Raw genomic sequence first — 22,607 nt, forward strand, 5'->3', positions numbered from 1 at the left:
ATCATCTATCTATCTATCTATCTATCTATCTATCTATCTATCTATCATATATCTACCTATATCATCTATCTATTGATCATCCATCGATACCTACTATCATCTATGCCTGTCTGAATCCATCTATCATCTATATATGAATGTATCTATTATGCATGTATGTATGTATCTATCTATCTGTCTAGCCTTAGCCTATCTGAAGAACAGTTGATGGAGGCTGAGAGAGGGAGAGTTACTCATCTTTGGGGATCTGGCCACTGGTATGCTGCTCTTGTCCCAGAGGATGGTCACTCACCCATGAGCATACAGGCAAGCTCAATGACAATTAAAAGAAAATATGAAAAAAAAAGAAGATATGAAGCTGGGAGGGAGATGGGATGGAGGACACTCAGCGAGTTCAAGGGCAGTAGTGGTGGATGGGTATTACCAACATATATTGTATAAATGTATGATACCTTCAAAGGATAAAAATAGCAACATAATATGGAGAATGAACAGCTTTTCCATTTTTAGGAGCAGCACTGTCAGATTTAAGAGACTGCTCAAACTTAGAATATCCTACTAGTTACCTCGAACCATGGCACCTGGATGCAGTGGAGGTGGATCCTGAGTTCTAGGCCACTTGGAACTACACAGTGAGATCCTGTCTCATACACTTCTACATAAAAAGAAAAAAATAAAAGGTATATTCCTGTTTTGGAATCTAACCATTACAGTTAAAGTAAAATTTAAACAGGGCAACTGGACAACTTTAAATAAGCATGGTTTGCTGCAGTCTTCATCAATGCCTAGCTATGCATCACACTTTATACAGTAGCCTGCTCTCTAAAGGAATGAGAGTGAAGAGGTGTGCTGCAACACACACACACACGCACGCACGCACACACGCACAAGCATATGTGCAAGCTCATACCTGAACTCAGGTTCCGAAATTTTAGTTATGTTATCCAAACAGGTGATTAAATCTAGAAAAAAATTAAAAAACTATTTAATAAGACTTATTAATTTCATCAAAATGCTGTAAAATAGTATAAAACTGTATTCATCTAAATTTCAAAATATGACTACCTATAACTTCACAAATTTTGTTAAACAGTTTCTCTTATTTGATGTATCCACTTCTGGAGCTGTTTTCCTTAATACTGCTGTTTAATATATCACGTCCTGAAGTCACAGATCATGTGTAGTACATAGAGAAGTAGAATTTATATATTCCTTAGTGGTTCTATAAAATATGGCTCTCACAACACAGAGAAAAATATTTATTAATTATTATGACTAAAAATGACCTTATTCTGTTTATAAACAGAAAAAACAAAACTAATGACAAAAAGAAGTAAATTAATTCTAGAGCTCTAATTTTTATTCAAAGTCTATCAGTCCACAGATGGGACCAGCAGTATCCACATCATCTGGACACTCCACAGATAATGAGCCTTTTGTTGTAATCAATGCTCCATGCAATCACTAAGCACATTGAAGAAGACCCAGTGCACTGAAGAAAACTTAAATTTATTTTCACAATTAACTGGAACAAAAGCTAACATACCTTTAATTAAAACCTCAGTCACAGGCACAGTTACTTAAAAAGAACATCGAGCGTCTTCCCTTCCTTGTCTTAGGATAGAATAGAAAGTCTGGATTGAGGCATGTTACAGGGTTGGCCTTGCTTCACTTTCAACATTAAGGTTTCTCACTACCCTGGGTCTCTTCTGCATCTCTTGGCACACTGTCCTGCGTCCGTGAACACAAAATTTATCTGCATCCCTGTATTCATACTCCCTGCATCCCTGGGCACACACTCTTCTGCGTCCATGGGCACATACACTCATCTATATGCCTGGACAAATTCTCCTGCATTTTTGGGCACATACTCTCTTACATCCCTGGGCACACACTCTTCTGCAACCATGGAAATTCACTCTTCTGAATCCTTGGGCACACACTCTGCTGCAACCATGGAAATACACTCTTCTGAATCCTTGGGCATACACTCTGCTGCATCCCTGGGCACACCTTCTCCCGAATCCCGGGCTCATACTCTCCTGAATCCCGGGCTCATACTCCTTTGCATCCTTGGGCATACACTATCTGCACAGCTTTTCTATTGCTCTGAAAACCTAGCTGACTTCTTGCTAACATCTCAACTTGACTGTCAAGTCCTCAAAAAACCATCCTAGCCTTTCACATATGAAATTCCTTTATCCACACACGGGACTTCCATTTTGCTTGTTTTAACCAACACATAATTACAGATCCCAGCATAACTTATATTATGAAAAGGCTAATTTGCTAATAGAATCATAGTTACAAGCAACATTATTTTCTAACACCTCGTCCTTGAACAAAGAGTAGAGCTGTGTAGAGCTCACTCTTCTGGAATTATAGAAATTAGGAATTACAGTGTAGGCTGCACAGGAGACTTTCAATGAACATTTATCACTGACTCCCTGGAAAAACAAAAGTTTCTGTTTGTTACCATGTTTGGCTACATCCAGTAACTTACCAGACCCAAGGGTAAAAACCTGGAAGGAGACAAGAAGGCAATAACAGATAGTATTATGAACATTTCCTGTTGGTTGGTTCCCCCAATTTGACACAAATGTAGACATATCTGGCAAGAGGGGTCTTAATTGAGAAAATGCCTATATAGGATTGGCATGGAGGCAACTCTGTTGGGGTACAGTCTAGATTAACAACTGATAAGAGGGTCCCTGCCCATCATGAGTGGCACTGTCCCTGTGCAGGTAGTCCCTGGGTCTGGAAGCAAGTAGGATGAGCAGCAACAATTAGCAAGCCAGTAAGCAGTGTTCCTCCATGACCCCCTCTTCAGCTCCTGCCTTGAGTTCCTGATCTGACCTCCCTGGATGATAGACTACAAGTCATAAGATTAAATAAACCCTTTCCTCCCCAAGTTGATTGTGGTCATGACATTTTATCACAGCCCTAATACCCTGAGAAGCCTTTTTTAAAAATATTTATCTATTTATTTTACATCCCAACTGCAGTTTGCCCTCCCCCTGTATTAAGGCTGGTCAAGGCAATCCCTTATTAGGACCTCAAGAGCCAGCCAAAGCCTTATGGATGACTTCCTACAACACTGTTACTACATACTTATAAGACCCAGAGTGTGTGTTAGCAGATAGGACAGCAGTATTTTGAGAAGAATTTGTAGAGATCAATATGTATGTATCACTGCAATTTCAATTATTTAATCTGTTTTCAGAGTTCTCCATGGGGGTTCACTATTACTTAGTTAATTCACTAGGAAGGGCAAGTCAACAGAATTTGCCTATCAACCCTTGCACAGCATCAGTGAGAATCAATTAAGAAACTCAGCTTCTAAAATTAACAGGCTGCCATGAACAGTACCTGTGTGTTCCAATGCAGCATTCTAGCTGCAAGGTGACTACTAGCTGCCTCTCCTACATTCACACCAGATGTACAGTAAGCCCATTCAGGGCTTAAGCTGCACAACAGGCCATGCTAATATGCAAATAATGACCTGGATCTCCAATTCCAAAGAGCTCCTGAGGAGGAAATAAAAGCCCAAAGTGGACAACTCTGAGAGCCAAGAAGACTGAAGGCAGGAAAGGAAAACCATGAGTATAAACTGACATTTACAACTCCATGAAGGCAAATAAAAACCACCAACTTAAGGATTTAAGAAGTTATGTGCCTTTCCTAAAAGCTTTTTCCAAGGAAATTGCCTTCCAGAAAACTGTTATTATAAAGCTTTCAACAAATAAGGACAAATCCTGGACAAGGTGCAATGTGGTTAGAACGAGGCTTCGGACAGCAGTGTGCAGGGAGTTACTGTGAGGAAGGGACTAGGGTTAAGGTCACAGGAGTCCAGAGTTAACCCTTCGCATTCTTAGTCAAGTGAATTTCAGCTGTGGTGTCCGGATAACATAACGGAGCAGTATGCTGGTGGGATCGTCTTGTGAGTAACATGACATCGATGTCCATGATCCAGTCACAAAAGAACTAGTTACCTCTCTCACATATACAAATACTAACTCAAAGTCACCAAAATTTAAGAACAAAACTGCAGACTTTTCAAAAATATAGGAATAAATCCTGACTTTGGATTAAGGATTGATTTCTTAAATATGATGAAAAGCACAGCAATCAAACTCAGATAAATAGAAATGATAATTAGAAAAGCCTACACTTCAAAGGTTAGTGTCAAGGAGAAAGATGGCTATGGGGGTTGAATGAGAATGTTCCCCATAGTCTTTGGCATTTGAACACTTGGTCCCCAGGTGATGACACTGTCTGGTGACGATTTAAGTGGTGCAGCTTCAGTGGAGGAAATATTTCACTGTGGATGGATTTGAGATTAAAAAGTCTCAGCTACTTCCAGTTTCATCTCTCTGTTTCATCCTTGAAGTTCAAGATGTGAGCTCTCAGCTTTCTGCTCCTGCTACTAAGCTGTCTCCATCATATGGGCTCTAACGAAAGTATATGCTCAAATAAATTCTTTTTTCTCTATAAGTTAGTTGTATTGGTCATGGTGCAACTTATAGAGTTTTTATCACAGCCATAAAAGTAATTAATATAATGGCATACAAAGTTATTCTGACAAGTCATATATCTGCTAGGATCTAGACTCAATATCAAAAAGTATTAAGATGAAATATTAAAAAGGCAAATGTATATATAGCCAATGGAATATACTTTGGCTATAAAACCAAAGTATTACCTGATCACAACACAGAAGAACTTTGCAATATGTAGCCAAAGCCACCAATCACAAACATCCCAAACTATATTATCCTTGAAGTGTCCAAAATGAGTAAACCTAGAAATAAGAAGTGGATGGGTGGTGACAAAGGGTGGAGGAGTTAAAGCAGTAAGACAGACTGAGACTAACTGTGGGCTGCTCCTCAGGGTGATGAAAATGCTCTCAAACAGTGGCAAGGACTACAGTGTTCTGAAAATTCTGAAACACCGAGTCACTACTCTGTGCAGGAGTACTGTAATGTATAGGAATTAAATATTGATAAATTTGTTATAAAAATTAAAAATCATAAGAAGAAATAACCATTGACTTTAATATATAGCACATAGTCATGTCTGGATAAAATAAAGCGTAGTAAAGAACCATGGTGGGCATTCATTCTATTGCTCCTCAGCAAACATCAGATATAAAAACATGACCAGGTAGTAGTCTAGGCATTAGTGAGAAGACAAACAGATGAAAATGTCTACATATATAAAGTACACCAACCTCCAAGTGGAGAGGGTAAGAGAAAACATTCGTATAAAATATATGAATAGTAAGGCAGACGGTGATAACACTTCAGTTAAATAAAGGTACAAGTGAGGAAAAGTTTAAGACTTGAACTTTCAAGAGTTATATCTAGCATGGACCTCACTGCAAAGGTGACATGTGATCAAAACTCTAAGTGGGTGAAGCAATGAGGCTCGGGATATGTGGCTCTGAAACTAGGTATGAAGTAAAAAAGGCCCCATATGGGTGCTTGGTCAGCATTTATGAAGCCGCGGTGAAAAGTCAGGCACATCACAGGCAGCTAAATCCTACAGGGCCCTGGATGCAAGGATGCTCGGCAGATGAAGATGGGAATTTCATTTTAATAAAATCACACTGACCTGAACCTGGAGAGATGGCTCAGTGGTTAAGAGCACTGGGTGCTCTTCCAGTGACCCGGGTTCAGTTCCCAGCACCCACATGGCAGCTCACAACTGTCTGAAACTCCAGTGCTAGGGATTCAACACCTTCATACAGATAAGCAACAGGCAAACACTAATGAAAATAAATAAATAAATAAATAATTTTTAAAAATCCCACTGACCACTATACAGAGAGTACCTTTAAAGAGAAGCAAAGGGACAAAGGTCAAAAGGGAATCTGCCATCATAATTGAGGTAAACACTGGGAGTGACTTGAACTACAGGGGTTAAGAGTGGAGCTGCTGGTATGTAGCCAGATTTTCATAGAGATCTCCAGAATTGGCCAATAATTAGAAATTTGAGAAATAATGGCAAGATCTTTGGAATGAACAATTTAAAAGACTAACTCATATGCAAAGTATTTAAGATTACAATAATAAATACTGATGTGGAATTATTTGATTATTGTGTAATGCCAGAACATCAGTGTCCGAGAAGTGCAGGCAGCGTGCAATTAACTACACTCTTAGGTAAGAGCTTCTACATAGGACTTTTGTATAATTTTAGTCAAACACATAAAATATACTAAGGCATATACACACGTTATGATATAGCATATTATATTTTTATTCAGTACTCTAGGCAAGAGCATCTCTCAGGGCCCCGAAAGAGCAGCCTTTACTCCTGCTCTTCTGTGCAGCTCAAGGAGAAAAAGCATCTATGGCGACAGTTCTTCACTAGACAGAAGGATAAATGTAAGCCAGGTAGAGGGTAATCTTAAGTCCTGTAAAAGGCTTCTGTCCTTCCTCTAACTCAGAAAGGCCAGTCTCAGATGAACATTTGTACTAAGTATCCTGTTTTCTTAAGACAACTCAAAATTTAACAATATTATATATATTGCCATCTTGATACAGCTTGCAAAATACACTTTCAGTACAATTTACAGAGAACGTCGTAGCTGTTCTAACTTTATTTGCACATATTTCAAAATCTTAGGTTGTCCCATACATAATACTGTAAAAATATGGTAACTATTTCATATGTCAGCAAGTCATTTAATACAGCAGCATATTGGTTTCTCTCATAGGAATATTCTGATTGACAGCAATGGCTATTTCTGAGACAGTGTTCTATTCTGAGATTATGAACTACTTTTATTTAGATTTTTCCCTATGTCATACTGCTGTGTGTTCTTGAGTGACTTGAAAAACGTTCCAGTACTATCAGTAACCATTATATATACAGTCTACATTCTATTAGTTGTGGCATGTAATATCTTATACAACTGTAATCATTTCTTTCTATAGGAAAGGAACCTAAATGTAACAAAAGATCAAGTAATGCTCCTAGGTGACCATTAATTATTTACCAAAAATGAGAAAACAGGAGAAAGACGAGAAACCAAGAAAAAGACAACAGATAAATACTTACAAACTCAACTCTTTCAAATCCTCTAGAATGCCTTCAAAGGGCCAACTTCTCCAGCCTGGGGGAGTGTCCTAGCACAGGCACAGCAACACTGTTTCAGTGACCTTACTTCCCCGTAGGTAGACCTCTTTGCCCAGATACAAAAGGGTGTGGGATATGGCTGATCTCTTTGATAGATATTTAAAGGTGGAGATTAAATATGAGGCTTCTCTTAGACAAATTACAATGATACCGGTCAAAGCAGACTCCATAGGAGGAGACTGGACACATTTCTGTGCCGAGAAGTAAGGTTTCTTATCAATAACGTACAAGACAGCTAAGTCACCTAAGCAATTAACCATAGTTAAATAATCTGTAAACCACATAAGGTAACTACATCAAATGAAATTTCCTCCACACCTAACTTCCTATGAATGAATGTAAGAATGTCAAAAGTTAGCAGGCTTCTTTTGTGACCTACACAGTATCTAGGACACTAAACACTGCAATACTGTTTAGCAACAGTGTATCTAGAAGTGACTGTTAGCTTAACTCAGCACAATCCTATTGGTTCTTTTTCACAGACTTTCTAAGGTATCAAATCCCCAACTACACAGGAAAATACTAGAAGCAGGATGGTACACTTCAGATTGTTTATGTGTCTGCTTGGCACAAACGTCACTCCATAGGCTGGACTGCCTCTTCTGTAACCATTTTAACAGATAAATTCTGTTTTAAATTATGTCTCTGCAAAACTGGTGAAACTACTCAAAAATATGCTTGTTGTCTAAGTAAGCATCAAAATATAGTTGTTTTTCAGTACGCTATTTATATAACACACCTGACTGTGTGATCATTGTTCATTGGCTTGTAAATACAGGCTCATCTGGAGCTAGAAATCAAAGGGAAACTTCACCAAGAGTCAATCAATAGATTCAAAGTTTAGTTTATTTATTTCCTTTGTTTTGGTTTGGGTTTCAAGATAGGGTTTCTCTGTAGCTTTGAAGCCTGTCCTGGAACTAGCTCTTGTAGACCTAGATGGCCTTTAACACTTAGAGATCTGCCTGCCTCTGCCTCCCAAGTGTTGAGATTAAAGCCATGTGCCACCACCGCATGTCAGATTCAAATTTTTAAAATGTGTGTCAGATACAAAAACAGTAAAAACTAAAAACATAGCGTGGAAAGTACAAATGGGGCTAAAAGTCAAATCTGACACAAAACAGATTCTGTGTCGTCACTGCTGTCGAGGCAGCAAATGATCTGAAAAACTCACACCCTACATTCAAAACCAAAAACATTTCACATAGAAGAAAAATTAATCAGCAACAGAAACTCAAACTCCATCAGAAAAAAAAAAACAACCTATCTATTCTGTCCTGTGTGTCACAAGTTTATATAATATGACGGAAAATGAAAGAAATGGAAACATTCACAAAAATAGTAAAGACAGTAACAATCAGAAAAATTTTATGACATTGGTGTTGATTCTAAAAATACTTCAACATACTGCAGCAGTGACCCTCAAATGGATGTTTTCGGGCCCAGCTGTTCAGAAGTCTTAGGTACACTGTCAGCAAATCCTAAAGTGGAGGCAGCAAATGGACATGTGCTTGTGAGTTCACACTGAGAAGAAAATGCATATCCACATGGGATCATTCTGTGTCACAAGAAATTTGCTGCTTACTAATTTCCTCCAGAAAAATAAAGGCAAATTTAGGCTGTCCATTCCAAAATTCTTGGCTGGTAAGACCTTTAAAGTATTTCCTTTAAATAATGTAGTATTTTTTTTTAAAGTTTTGATTTGATATTTTCTGAAATGTGCCTAAATATTTTCTAAAACTATAAAATTACCATTTTCCAATCTTGGTTGTATCTAACCACCCCCACACCAGTCATGAAACACACAAATGAATGCTGCCTTGAAGGATTTGAAGATTTCAATGCACATGTAAGTTCACTTGTACATAGCAAAAATGTCTAAAATCCACTGCTGAGAATCCTTCTAGAAACTGGCCAGGGTTGAAGAGATTCAAAAACAGAAATTTAGATCACACATCTGCAAAATTCATTTTATTTTTGAAGTCCAATTAAATGCTGTTTTTAATTAAATTTATGTGTACGAGTGTTTTTCCTGCATGTATCTATGTAAATCCCACGCATGCCCGTTGCCCTGGGGTCTCAGAAGAGTGGTGAATCACCTGGAACTGGAATTAGAAACATTTATGAGCCACTGTGGAGGCTGGGAATCAACCTGGAGTTCGCTGAAATAAGAAGTGTGCTTAACTGCTGAGCCCCCTCTTCAACTCTAAATGGTGTTTTTAAATTGAAATTTATTTATGAAAATAGTAGCATTTATTATCAATCTTGACTGAAAGATCTGAGTTACTGAGTCCCGAACTCTGAGAGGCTGGTTAGACTTCAGGAGTTTTCATCAGTGCTTGATCATATGTTTGCTCATGCCTCAAGGGCTCGCATGCTTCCAGAAAGCCCAGCTGGAACTGGATGTGATTATGCCAATTTACAGTAGCAATGCCCTGATGGCCGGCTGGTTTAAATGATGCCCCCTCCCCCACAGTCGCAGGCATTTGAATACTTGGTCCCCAGTTGGAGATGCTGTTTTAACAACTCTGAACTTGGAGGAGGAATGTCACTGAAGGCAGGCTCTGGGAGTTTAAAGACTTGTGCCATTTTGACTGTGCTCTCTCTGCTTCATGCCTGCAGCAACTTGGAAGTGTTAGCTAAAACAAATGCCTTTCTCCTTCAAAGGTGGTGAATGCAGACTCTCAGCTTCCAGTTCTAGCTGCCCTACCTCTGCTCTGTCATCATGCACTTTGTCCTTGTCCTTCTGGAAACCTAAACCCAAATAAACCCTTTCTTCTGCAGGTTGTTTTGGCCATGGTATTTTATCAGAGAAGTAACTCACACGTCTCTCTCAGGCTGTGCAGTGTCCCCACCCTAAGCATTTCTGTTTGCCTGCCACCAAAGGCAGAAAACGGGAACCTGTTTTTTTCACAGTAGATATGATTCTTCTTTTGATGGCAAAGAAAAAAATATACCATCCTTTATATATAGGATGTTAACTACTACTCACCAATAATTTAAAAGTAACAAGGAAGTAACACCCCGAGACGTTTTAAAAACAAGAAACAAACATAAAGAGGATGCTAGGAAAAGGTCCCAGCATGACCTGGGCATGGATAACTCTGGATGCCATTCAAGAGAATTTCACCATGAGTAAAGCCTCTTGTTATAGTTTAAATCACAAGGAAAATGAATCCTAATTCTTTGAAGTGTGTCTCAAAGTGAGTCTAAGTGTCACATCTTTAAAAACGGACATTACTTTAGTATTTGTATCACACGGCCTCTAAATTTAGCCATCTGGTCTCTTCTAACAGCCTCTTCACTGGCCTTCCTACAAATATCTTATTTCTCTTCTATCTACTTCTCAGAGAGCAACAAAGAAAAACTAACATTAACACAACACAAACCTAGTCAGGTCATTCTACCAATCTAGAGCAGAAAATGGCAAGAAACAGAACTTTGCATGGACTCTGATATAAAATATATCTTATATAAAACCATGACTCTATACATAATATATATAGCATGTATGCATGTATGTAGGTATATGTGTGTGTAGTTTAACATACAACATAACACGAGCAAATCTTTGTGGGAGAGTATAAGAAAAGAAGACATAGCTGCTGAAGCAACGCTGTTCACACATTTTAATCCCTTACTCTAAATTTCAACTAGACTCCTAAGTGAGGGACATGTAGCAATGATCCTTCCAGATATTTCAGGAATTCATAGTGGCAGTTAAATTTCCTGGATGGAAACAGAAATCTCAACCAAAGTCAAACAGCCTCTGAACAAATGAGTTGCTAGAAAAAAAATGTGACTGAGAGGCCACCCAAGAAGCAGTAAGAAACTCGACCAGTGCTTCCTAGAATGTGTCTTAGCCAACTGACTTCAGTCAAATTAAACACATGCCTGACAAATTGGACAGGGCATGCCAAAAAACCATGACACTGGAAGTCAGCTGGGAAATGGCGTTTCTCAAGACTGTCACTTTGGGATGGGTTAGTATCAAGAAGTTGCTAAAGTCTGTCTCTCATTTGTGCTGACTCTGTGTGAGATCGCTGACAACATCTGAGGCTTTTATCTGACACCAGGGTCAATTCTTTAATGAACTTTACTGTAAGGACATCAAGTTTCCAAGGGAGAAACAACAATTCATGATTTGAACATTTAATGTAAAGCGTCTTTTATAATAAACAGCAGACATTTTATTTTCCAGGAACCCCGAGCTTGATCAGTAGAAGGAGAAAACTGGGAAATAGGAATCAAAATGAGAATTTAAACCCATGAAACTTCAGGTAAGTAAGTACAACCAACTGCCATCTTTTAACCTTCTCACCTGTCAACCTGAGACACCCACAGCATGTGTTGAACACAAGAGAGTTCTTACGTCTGTGTTCTTTACTCCACCGACTAGACAGTGGGGAAATGGAAATATGTATTCATAATGCAGGGTGGGGGTGACACTGTGTCTCTGTGCCTTGTCTATAGACACCCCACAGACAGAACCCATGGCGGTGAGCTGATACGGCAGAGATTATCTGGCAGGCACACACAGAAGCGGGCTTGCTTGCTGATTTATTTGCTTGTTTATCTATTTATTTTTAATTTTGGCTTTTGAAAGAGGGCCATCTGCCCTCAAAATTTGTGATCCTCCTGTCCTGCTTCAGTTTCCAGAGTGCTAGATTACATTGTGAGTTCCCACACCCAACCAGAAACCAGTATCAATTGAGATATACCTAGTGCCCTTCCAGTGATAACTCGTCTTAATTTTCCTACTCTGTCAAAACATCCATTCATCTAACTTTACACTTCTAATTCGTTTTCCCACATTATTTCATTCAAATGAACTAAACCTTTCTCATTGTCTCTGAGTTTGTTAGCTTCCCATCTTGCCCATGGTTTACAATCTATGAGAAAGTAGATTCCCTTCCAAGTAGACACAGCTCTTTTCTTCATGTAAAGGTTCTAAATGACACTTTTAGGGAAACGGTATTCATCTTAAGGTCACCCTAGCTTAAGAGGGATTGCTTGCCCTCAGTGTTTCCAGAGCTCAACAGTCTCATACCTAGGAGGGTCTTGATAGTTTTTCATCCAAATGGCCTGAAGCAAAAGCTAGTAGTTACATTTAAATGGCCAACTTAGAATATTTACTGTTGAACATAAGAACAATCGTCTATTTCCTAAGGCAAAGGCCTGTTTTCATAATCCTTCCAATAACACCACTTCTGAGAAGTCCTCTTCAAAATGCCTCGAATAACAGAGATGAGATACAAGCCACAGTAGTAAAAGCGCTTGACAGATCACATACAGGTAATGCATTTCATGACAGAGATTCAACTAAATTTTAGATTTTATTCTATTTACTACCTTTGCTGTTAACATCAACCCCTTTCAGATCCTAAACATTAACAATAAGGAAAACATTATTATGTTCCATCTCCGCATTCGCAGGGAACTCTTGGTGATATGAGGGCCAAGTCTTTGTAAACAATTGGCCTTTGGGATAGAATTGTGAAATTGTAACTTATAGATAATAAACCTTTAAGTTGATACACTTTACCTCAACGTTTCACAGATCTCTTTTAAAATTATGACAGTTTGTGTTCTGATATCACAAATGTGAAAAATTAGTGGTTTTTTTTTTCTTTTTACCAAGGAAATGAAAGTATGTAGACAGAAATTAATACAGACACTTTTCAGAATGCAGATCCTGACCCTTCTGGTTTCTTGGACATTATTAGTTGTTCAGTTTCCTGTTCTACTCCAATGTCAGGTAACAGGTATTTGAATATTTTCCTTCTTGCTATAAGAAATGACAAAATGTGGGAGCTACAGTATAAGACAAAAATTACCTTGTTTATCTATAACTGAGTATGAAGCCAAGAATCCCCGTCCAGAAGCATGGATTCCACTCATGAACAGCACTGTGATTTCACTGCCTTTGGACTCAATTGACCCATTCATTTGTAAACCCAGACCGCAGTATTTGCCTAGGAATGAAAAAACAGCATGTATTTGATGTGACTCTCATAAAGTTAGTATTTGTACTGTACATAACAATAGCAAACCATGTACTAGAGTAATGAAATCAGTAAAACTTAGGTTAGAAAATCGTATTATTCTGGAGGAAAAACTAAATGGCAAGTCATAATTATTTAAATGATTCAAAAGAAAAAAATGTTATAGATTTCCACTGAACTTAGAGATTCAATTTCTATAAACACACATATATGCTCTTTAAACAATAGTGGAATAGTTTTAGAAACAGGCATTCCAGACAGCGTGATAACTGCAAGTAAGTGATTAGCCAGCAGAATGTTTACAAGGTTCCTTCAAGACCTCCTAGATTCTGCACCTCAGCACATTCCTCAAATTTCCTCAAGTGGGACCCGCTCAGTTTTCTCTCTGTGGATTATTAGATCCTTCCTGCCTCAACTAAGATCTGGACACTCAGTAGCTTAAATTTCTACCCATAGTCTTGGCCTTGAAGTCAGACATATATATTCAATGTATAGCACACATGTAACACATGTAACACTTAGTAAAATCTAAGTAAACTACAAAAGAAGAGGGAGAGAAAGCATGGAAGCAAAATAGGCAACAGTAGGCAATAAAATAGATTTCCTTATGTGGCTGGTAACGGTACCAGCAAATCTGGAATACAGAGTTCCAAAAATTGTTTCAAGCTGTGGCAACAATACTATTTGAAAAGATCAATGTAATGTGATATCATTCATCCTTAGAGAAATGAAATTAAACTATATGGATGTATCACTGCATACTCTGCTGAATGGCTGCAGTCAATAGTATAGACTATACATTAAGTATCAGAGAGCATTGGGCAAGTCAGAACTTCATATATGAATGGCAGAAATATGAAACACACAAACATGAGACAGCTTGGTAATTTATAAAAGTTATCTATGCAGGAAAAAGGAGCTACACCCACAAAAAGGCTATACAAATGGTCATTCACTACTCATTCAGCCTCAAACGAAAACCATTCGATTTGATCAACTAATACCTAATGAGGTATACAGCCACAGGGAGGAACACAATGTTAATACATGAGTACAGGCTATTTGCAACGTGGACAAATCTCAAAGATAGCATGCTAAATAAGAGAAGCCATTATATGATGCTTCTAGAAAAAGCAAACAAAATGACAAAATTAGTAGTGCAAAGCAGATTGGTAGCTGCCTGGAACCAGGAATAAATGAGAAAAGCACTTCCACTGGGCACATGGGGAACTGTCGATATGGCCTGCAATTTCCAGACCTGTACGCTAGTGACGTCTATGCAGCTGCACTTTTGTGTGCAAGCTTGTCAAAGTAGACAACTTAAAGATAGGCTAATTTGGTGATACTTAAAACATAGCTAACAGGGCTCATAAGAGAAACACAATCTTTTATTGAGTGGAATTATCAGCTATAAATGAATTAACCATTTTTATGCAAAAAAACCAGATCACAGAATCAGATACTGTTTAGAGACAAGAGATCATTAGAGAACTATCCTAAAACCCTCCTTCAACAACTGAAAACTGGAAAATCATGTAGATATCTTGATGACTTAAACTGACACTACAAGGTACTGGTAAAGTCAGTCCAGAACCTTTGTTTTTGTTATGGAACGACTATCGCATCCTCCCCAAATTCTTACGCTGAGAACCTTAGTCCTACTGTGACAGTATTTGAAGTAGACCTTTGTAAGAGGGAGGCTCTGGGAGTAGAGGTCTCATGACAAATATCATACCTTGAGAAGAGGACCATGTGAGGGAACAGGAGAAGACCACAACCGAAACCAGAAAGTGGCCTTGCCACACAGCAATCTATTGGCTCTGAACCTCAGACTTAGGGCTTCTAGAAAGCTGAGAAATGACTATCTGATAGTTCAGCCCATAGCACACTTGTTACACTAACATCTCTTTGCTTATACCCTAAGAGCAAGGTTCATGAAGCAGACACTGCCTCCCCTCCCCCCAGGGTATATAGACAGTTGCTGCACTCCCTGTCCACTAGGTCATCCTTCTGGGCTCGCATTTTCTTCCTAAGCTCCAGCATATGTAGACAGCTACACTAAAGTAATCTCTCCATCTCTCCCTCGCCCCATCTGTCTTGCTCCCACACATTACTCCTTCACCAGGAAGGGAGCTGGCAGTGCTTGGAAGCAGGACTGTGAGGGTCAAGTGCCTGGTGCCCCCTTCCTCCCACATCGACAGCCTGTGATTGTGCCCATCACCATCCCATCACCAGCCTCACCCTTGACCAAACTGGCAAACATTCTGGCTTGTCTTTGGTACGCATTCTCTGAGTGTATAACAATGCTACCCTTGCATGCCTTACCTGTGCAAACCTACATGGGGAGAACTGCACCCAGGAAGTGATAATTGGTTTAAAACGACCCTTCTTATCATAATATGGAACTTTTAGAAAAAGATTTCAAAAAGCAAACAGTGGTTACACCAAAGGGATATGTCTTTGAAACAGTAAGTCACACTCCAGTTTTCCACAAGCCTCTCCCTGCATAATGTCTTCTGTACCATTTACATCATGACAGTGCTGTTATCTTCCCAGTGCCCAGGCTTCTCCACCCATTTATTCCAGACGCCTGGTTCATGTTGTGAATTTCTATCCAGCTGTGTAGACTGTAGAAACATAACCGTTTTCATATAGGATTCAGAGACCAAAAAAAAAAAAAGAAAAAGAAATGGTATAAGCAGTAATAAAAATATAAAAATACTTTTAAAATAATGAAGTCCTTATAAAAAGAGTAGAGGAACATTTAAAAAGCCATGTAAAGATAAAATATACACAGAGTCTGGGTTCTGTATGCTATTGTGTTGTCTTTGGATTTTCTGATTGCTAAATAAAGAAATGATAGCTGCACTAAGACACATTGAATTATAAAAACTGCTAGAGTAAATCAACCCATATATTTAAAAATATCTTGATTTCAAAATTTAAATCAAAAGGTATGTTTCTTTGTGGGAAAAGGTTATGCTTTTTTTCCACAGAAAATGAGAAGCTATGAATTCATTCTGGTTTAAAGAAAATCAAGTTTGGTTGGGAGAAGACCCCCCTGAAATCCAGGCTACAGACATAAAAAATAAAAAAGAAGAAACTTAGAAGAACTATAAGAAACATAACATATATTTTTACCTGCCTAAACATAAAACAAAAGACTCATCTTTAACTGACTTGTGCACACCACATATTCCATACTTGTAATGAATGTTACTTTTAAAATTTTATGTATTTCTTTACAGAAGCTTCTCAGTTTCAAGAGGTCCCATTTATTGTTTCTCTCAGTGTCTGTATTACTGGGATTATACCTAGGAAGTGGTTTCCTGTGCCAATGCGTTCAAGTGTACTTCCCACTTTCTCTTCTATGAGGTTCAGTGTGGTTGGCTTTATGCTGAGGTCTTTGATTTATTTGGACACGGTCGACAAGACAAAACAACAGCCTACAGAATTGGAAAAGATCTTCACCAACCCCACATCAGACAGAGGACTGATCTCCAAAATATACAAAGAACTCAAGAAATTGGCCATCAAAAGAACAAATAATCCAGGAAAAAAAGGGGGGGGGGCACAAACCTAAACAGAACTCTCAACAGGAATCTAAAATGGCTGAAAGACACTTTAAAATTGTTCAACATCCTTAGCTATCAGAGAATTGCAAATCCAAACACTATGAGTTTCCATCTTACACATGTTTTGATCACTGATGACACCTTACGCTGGAGAGGGTGTGAGGTAAAGGGAACACCCCTGCATTGCTGGTGGGAGTGCAAACTGGTACAGCTCCTTTGGATATCAGTCAGAAAATTAGGAAACAACCTTCCTCAAGACTCAGCAATACCACTTTTGGGTATATACCTAAAGGATGATCAATCATACCACAAGGAGATGTGCTCAGCTATGTTCATAGCAGCATTGTTTGTCCTAGCCAGAACCTAGAAACAACCTAAATGCCTCTTGACAGAAGAATGGATAAGGAAAATGTGCTACATTTACATGTAGCCCTATGGAGAACTACACAGCAGAAAAAAATAATGGCATTTTGAGATTTGCAGGCAAATGGATGGATCTAGAAAACATCATACTGAGTAAGGTAACCCAGATCCAGAAAGACAAATGCCATATGTACTCACTCATAAGTAGCTTTTAGAAATAAAGCAAAGAAAACCAGCCTACTACAATCCCAGAGAACCTAGGCAATAATGAGGACCCTAAGAGAGACATACATGGATCTAATCTACATGCAAGTAGAAAAAGGCAAAATCTCCTGAATAAATTGGGAGCATTGGAACCATGGGGCAGAATAGAGGGGGAGGGGAGAGAAAGAGTGGAGAGCAGAGAAAAATAATAAATAAATAAGTAAATGAAAAATATGTACTTCCAGAATGAGGGGCCCAAACACCAATGAAAACAGATGGCCCAAATGATCCAGCATTTCAAAATGCCCCCTGTTTCTGTCTACTCAAAACTCTACATCTAAAATAACTTCAAGCCTGCTGGCTGAGATGGTCCAACCTCACAGACTACGCCAGCCTAGACTTCATTATTATCCCAATTTTCTCAAGGTTCCCACAAAGATAACAGTGTCCAAAGACAAGAGAAAGGAGTCTAGAAAACAATGCCCATATTCACAAAAGATGGGTTACAGGTGTTTATTATCACTATTAAAGGGGGGGGTTGATAACAAAGTTTTATTGGTCTTAGTAAAAAACCAAGCTAAACAAGAGTTAAATCCAAAGATCGCCTTCTAAAGGAATAAATGGGGGATATGATATAGGAATGTGAGAAAAAAGGGTAGATTATTGAATCTATTTCAGTCCTAAAAACATCTATTAATCTCAAAATATTTTACATTAGTATGGACTTTGGTTTATTAATACAAATTTTAGGTTATTTTTCTATACTATACGCATGTTTCTACTCTTGTTTGGAGTTGCTTATGCAACTCACATAAAATGTAACATATTAATTAAGAAATACAGGTTAGCTGTTAGCCATCTATAATAAGCAGTAATGTTAGGCACATTTTCAAGGTTAAACAGATATATTTAGATAGGTGATCTTCAAACACTTAAAGGCCTACAGAATATGGCATGTAAAATGTTTTAATAATGTAAGACTCTTCTTGACAGTGAGATATGTCTGCTCCTGGCAGCATGAATTTATTTCAGAGAAGATAATAGATATCAAAGAAACTTCATATGGAGTTTGCCTTTCTTATGGCAAAAGCTAGGCATTAGGGCAAAAACCCTACCTTTACCTCAATTGCTGACAGTATACTATCCAAACTGGATCAGCACGACCCAATAGAAAGCAACTGCCAGACTTTGCCAATACGACAAATCAGTCCTTCAAAATTCTCTTAGCCAGAACCTGGAAACAACTTAAATGCCCCTCAACTGAAGAATGGATAAAAAAAAATGTGGTATATTTACATGTAGTACTATGGAGTACTACACGGCAGAAAAAAACAATGACATCTTGAAATTTGCAGGCAAATGGATAAAGCTAGAAAACATCATATCGAGTGAGGTAACCCAGACCCAGAAATGCAAATATCATATGTACTCACTCTTAAGAGGCTTTTAGACATAAAGCAAAGGAATACTAGCCTATAAATCACAATTCCAGAGAACCTAGACAGCAAAGAGGACCCTAAGAGAGACGTACATAGATCTAATCTATATGGAAAGTAGAAAAAGACAAGATCTCCTGAGTAAATTGGGAGCATGGGAACCATAGGAGAGGGTAGAAGGGGAGGAGAGGAAGGAAGGGGAAAGGGGAAAAATATATAGCTCAATAAAAACATTAAAAATTTCTTGCTTCTCAGAAATGTCTGTCAGGTATACCAGGCCTGTAGGGCAAAGCTGGATTCCCCAGCATTATGGAAGAACCTAGGATGAAGCCAGACATCCCTGTTGTTAGCTAATATTTCAATCTACTGGGGTCTTTGATAAGAGTTAAAGAGTAAATACTTAGACACACAGTTTTTCTTAATTATGATAAAAGGTAAATTAGTTATAAAACTCTAGATTCACAAAGATAAGATTGGTAATAGAATATTTTTTTCAGATTTTGCCATATACAAATGGACTGGATATTGTAACTATAATTCTTATTTATTAACTGTTTTTGTTGTATATAATTTTACTATGTTAAAGTTAAAACATTTTTTAATTAGACAAAAAGGGGGAAATAGGGCTGGAGAGATGGCTCAGAGGTTAAGAGCATCGCCTGCTCTTCCAAAGGTCCTGAGTTCAATTCCCAGCAACCACATGGTGGCTCACAACCATCTGTAATGAGGTCTGGTGCTCTCTTCTGGCTTTCAGGCATACATGCAAACAGAATATTGTATACATAATAAATAAATATTTAAAAAAGGGGGAAATATGGACTATTCCTTTATAGTGTGTGACTATATGTCACTGTCATTGGTTTAATGAAGAAGCTGACTGGCCAATAGCTGGATAGGATAAGGTTAGGGAAGAAAACCAGACAAAGGACACTGGGAAGATAGGCAGAGTCAGAGGGTCGTGGGTCAGATGCAGGGGAATCAGGATGTGTAAAAAATGAGTCTCCATGTCAGTTTGGGAACTGGCAGATGGGTTATGAAAAGTTTGCCTATAGATCTCTCTCATACTGTGTCTGAAAAGCTGATTTTTAAAAAGAAATATTGCCTTAGCTAGAGCAACTTGGATAAAGACCCACCTTTAGAGGAGGGTGTCATAAGTAAGATCTTTTCTTTTTTGAAATGAAAGCCAGGAGGTGGTGGTGCACACCTTCAATCCCAGCACTCAAGAGGCAGAGACAGGTGGATTTCTGTGATATTGAAGACAGCCTGGTCTACAGAGAGAGTTTCAGGATAGCCAAGACTATACAGAGAGCACACAGAAAACCCTATCTCAAGACACCAAAAGACTATGAAGTACACAACATTTAAAATGAGATGTAAAAACCAGACACTGAGTATATTCGAAAGGATGGAACAAGATCACTAAGAATGTATTTGCCTTCCTTTACAAAGACAGTCATGACTGTTTTAAAAATATCAATCTTTTATATCAGGAAGTAACTATGTTTTGATATTAGACAAGTTAGTTCAGTTAGTTCACCATACTTCCTTAATGAATGGATCTGATATTTGCACATTTAAAATGAGTAAAATCTCCATGTGAAAATGTACCCTGACATCTAACTCCTATCTCAAACATCATACAAAGAAAAAGAAATCAACTCTGGAAAAAGTCAGGAACTATCTGTAGATGGCACAAAGATGAAACCTTGAAAACTCCTCATAACCAAGAAATGGGCTAAAATATATTAAATACAATACAACAGTGCTAGTCATAAAAGGAAAAAAATTAATCAAAGTGCATTACATTAAATGAAATTAACAATCAAAATGCATTACATTAAATGAAGTTGCCTTTAATGTCCGTTTATCAAAGTATACCAATAAGGGAATGAAATGACAGGCCAAGAAAGGGAGTAGATATTGTCAATGTACACGGATAAAAGGAACTCATAACGGGACTACATTTATAGAACTCCTACAAATGAATGAGATCACAAACAAAACCCAGCATGTCTGCAGCCCTAGCTACCCGAGCAACGTCAGCAATATTGTGAGGTACTAGGAAAAAAAAGAGAGGTGGGATTAACCAATGCAAAAAGTACAGGACAATTGCTATTCTTTACTAAAGAAAGCATTAACCTGGTTAACAAACATGAACAGCGCATACCATGAGCCACCATGGAGACGCAAAGCAGACTGTAATGCACACTGTCTAGACAGCAACACCAATCAAAGTAGAGTACCCAGCAGTAGTGGGAGGTACAAGCTGGTACAACCATCCAAAACTCTGGTGATGTCTAGGAGTCTAAACATCAGCAACAGGTGACCCCTAAACTCTTCTCAGTAGAGAAATGTGTGCTGAGTTCAGAGTGGATGTCCTTTAGTTACCTGAACCTGCTCACACCACAGACATAACTCAGCATTCCTGCTTCCAAGCTTTCTACATAGGGAATAATGCTAACACTGTAACTAACATTATTCTACCACGTCTGTCTCTGAAGGTCCTTAGTGCTGACTCCTCAAGAGCACCATCCCATCCAGCTACATACAGTCCAGCATCCTCTGCACAAAAAAGCACCATCTTCACCAGACCGACATAAAATCTGAAACTTTTAAACTTCTCCACTTAACCAAAGCACAGGGAGCTGGTTTTAAAGTCTTTGGTTGTAAGTATAATTGCAGTCACATCTTGCTTCTTCTGTGGCGGGGGCGAGGACTGCAGAGGAAGGGGCTTCCCTCTTCCCAGAATTCTCCTGTTCTCATTTACCCACCTCTACTTCCTGTCAGAGATTGGCTACTGGCCAATCAGCATTTATTTAAAATATAATTGACAGAATACAGACCATGGTCCCACACCACAGGAGACTGAAGCAGAAAAATAATTCCAGGCTAGAGGCTAACCTGGGCTACATTGAGACCCAACCTCTAAGGATCAAACAAGAAAAAGCCATCTTCTGGAAAATCAACAAACTTATGGCTAAAAGTGAACTTGACATTTTGTTTGAATTTCGTGATAAAATCTCCCAAAAAGGTTTTGCTTGAAGGTTCTGGCTCTTCTAAAGCTCACAGTTTCTGTAAGGATAGTGAGCAGTCCCCATGACAACCAAGTTAGTCTAAAAAACAGAGGGTCGTCATGTGTAAAACCAGACCTGTTGCCAGGCAACAGGGAAGCATTCATAGCACACTGAGAAAGCTTTCTCAAAGCTTTTCTAGAAAAATAAACTTTTATGGGAGATACCAAAACTTCTTTCTTTCAAACATGGGGAAAACAGCACTTCCCCAGGTGAAGACTCCACACAAATAAATTTAAGTAGTCTTCTCCTGCAGGAAGGGTCACTATATGGATCAACTCCAAATTCGTACTTAAAACATGATGAGACTTCTGCCTTTGTAATTCTACTGTACAGTTCTTGAGTATGAACTTTGTGGAGGACAAAGTCATTTGAAAGTGTCAAAAAGCTAAACACTCGAGAGAGAGCACGAGCAAGGAACTCAGGACCGCGAGGGGTGCACCCATACATTGAGACAATGGGGATGTTCTATCGGGAACTCACCAAGGCCAGCTTGCCTGGGTCTGAAAAGGCCTGGGATAAAACCCGGACTCGCTGAACATAGTGGACAATGAGGACTACTGAGAACTCAAGAACAATGGTAATGGGTTTTTGATCCTACTGTACGTACTGGCTTTTTGGGAGCCTAGGCAGTTTGGATGCTCACCTTACTAGACCTGAATGGAGGTGGGTGGTCCTTAGACTTCCCACAGGTCAGGGAACCCTGAGTGCTTTTTGGGCTGACGAGGGAGGGGGACTTGACTGGGGGAGGGGGAGGAAAATGGGAGGTGGTGGCGGGGAAGAGACAGAAATCTTTAATAAATAAATAAATTT

The 22,607-nt window shown here is 38.7% G+C and overlaps 1 protein-coding gene across 3 annotated transcripts in view; it reads right to left on the reverse strand.

The window, feature by feature from the left end:
• Dcbld2 (discoidin, CUB and LCCL domain containing 2) overlaps positions 1 to 22,607 on the reverse strand; it is a 64,820-nt gene that overhangs the window by 23,433 nt on the left and 18,780 nt on the right. For all 3 annotated transcript variants that reach the window (XM_005344937.2, XM_026785826.1, XM_005344936.2), the window contains exons 3-4: positions 12,978 to 13,115; positions 911 to 962 (exon numbers count right to left, since the gene is read on the reverse strand). In XM_005344937.2, the coding sequence (XP_005344994.1) occupies positions 911 to 962; positions 12,978 to 13,115 (190 nt within the window). The remainder of the gene's footprint in view (positions 1 to 910; positions 963 to 12,977; positions 13,116 to 22,607) is intronic.

Source organism: Microtus ochrogaster, chromosome 2 (genome assembly GCF_000317375.1).
Source record: "Microtus ochrogaster isolate Prairie Vole_2 chromosome 2, MicOch1.0, whole genome shotgun sequence".
Lineage (NCBI taxonomy): Eukaryota > Metazoa > Chordata > Mammalia > Rodentia > Cricetidae > Microtus > Microtus ochrogaster.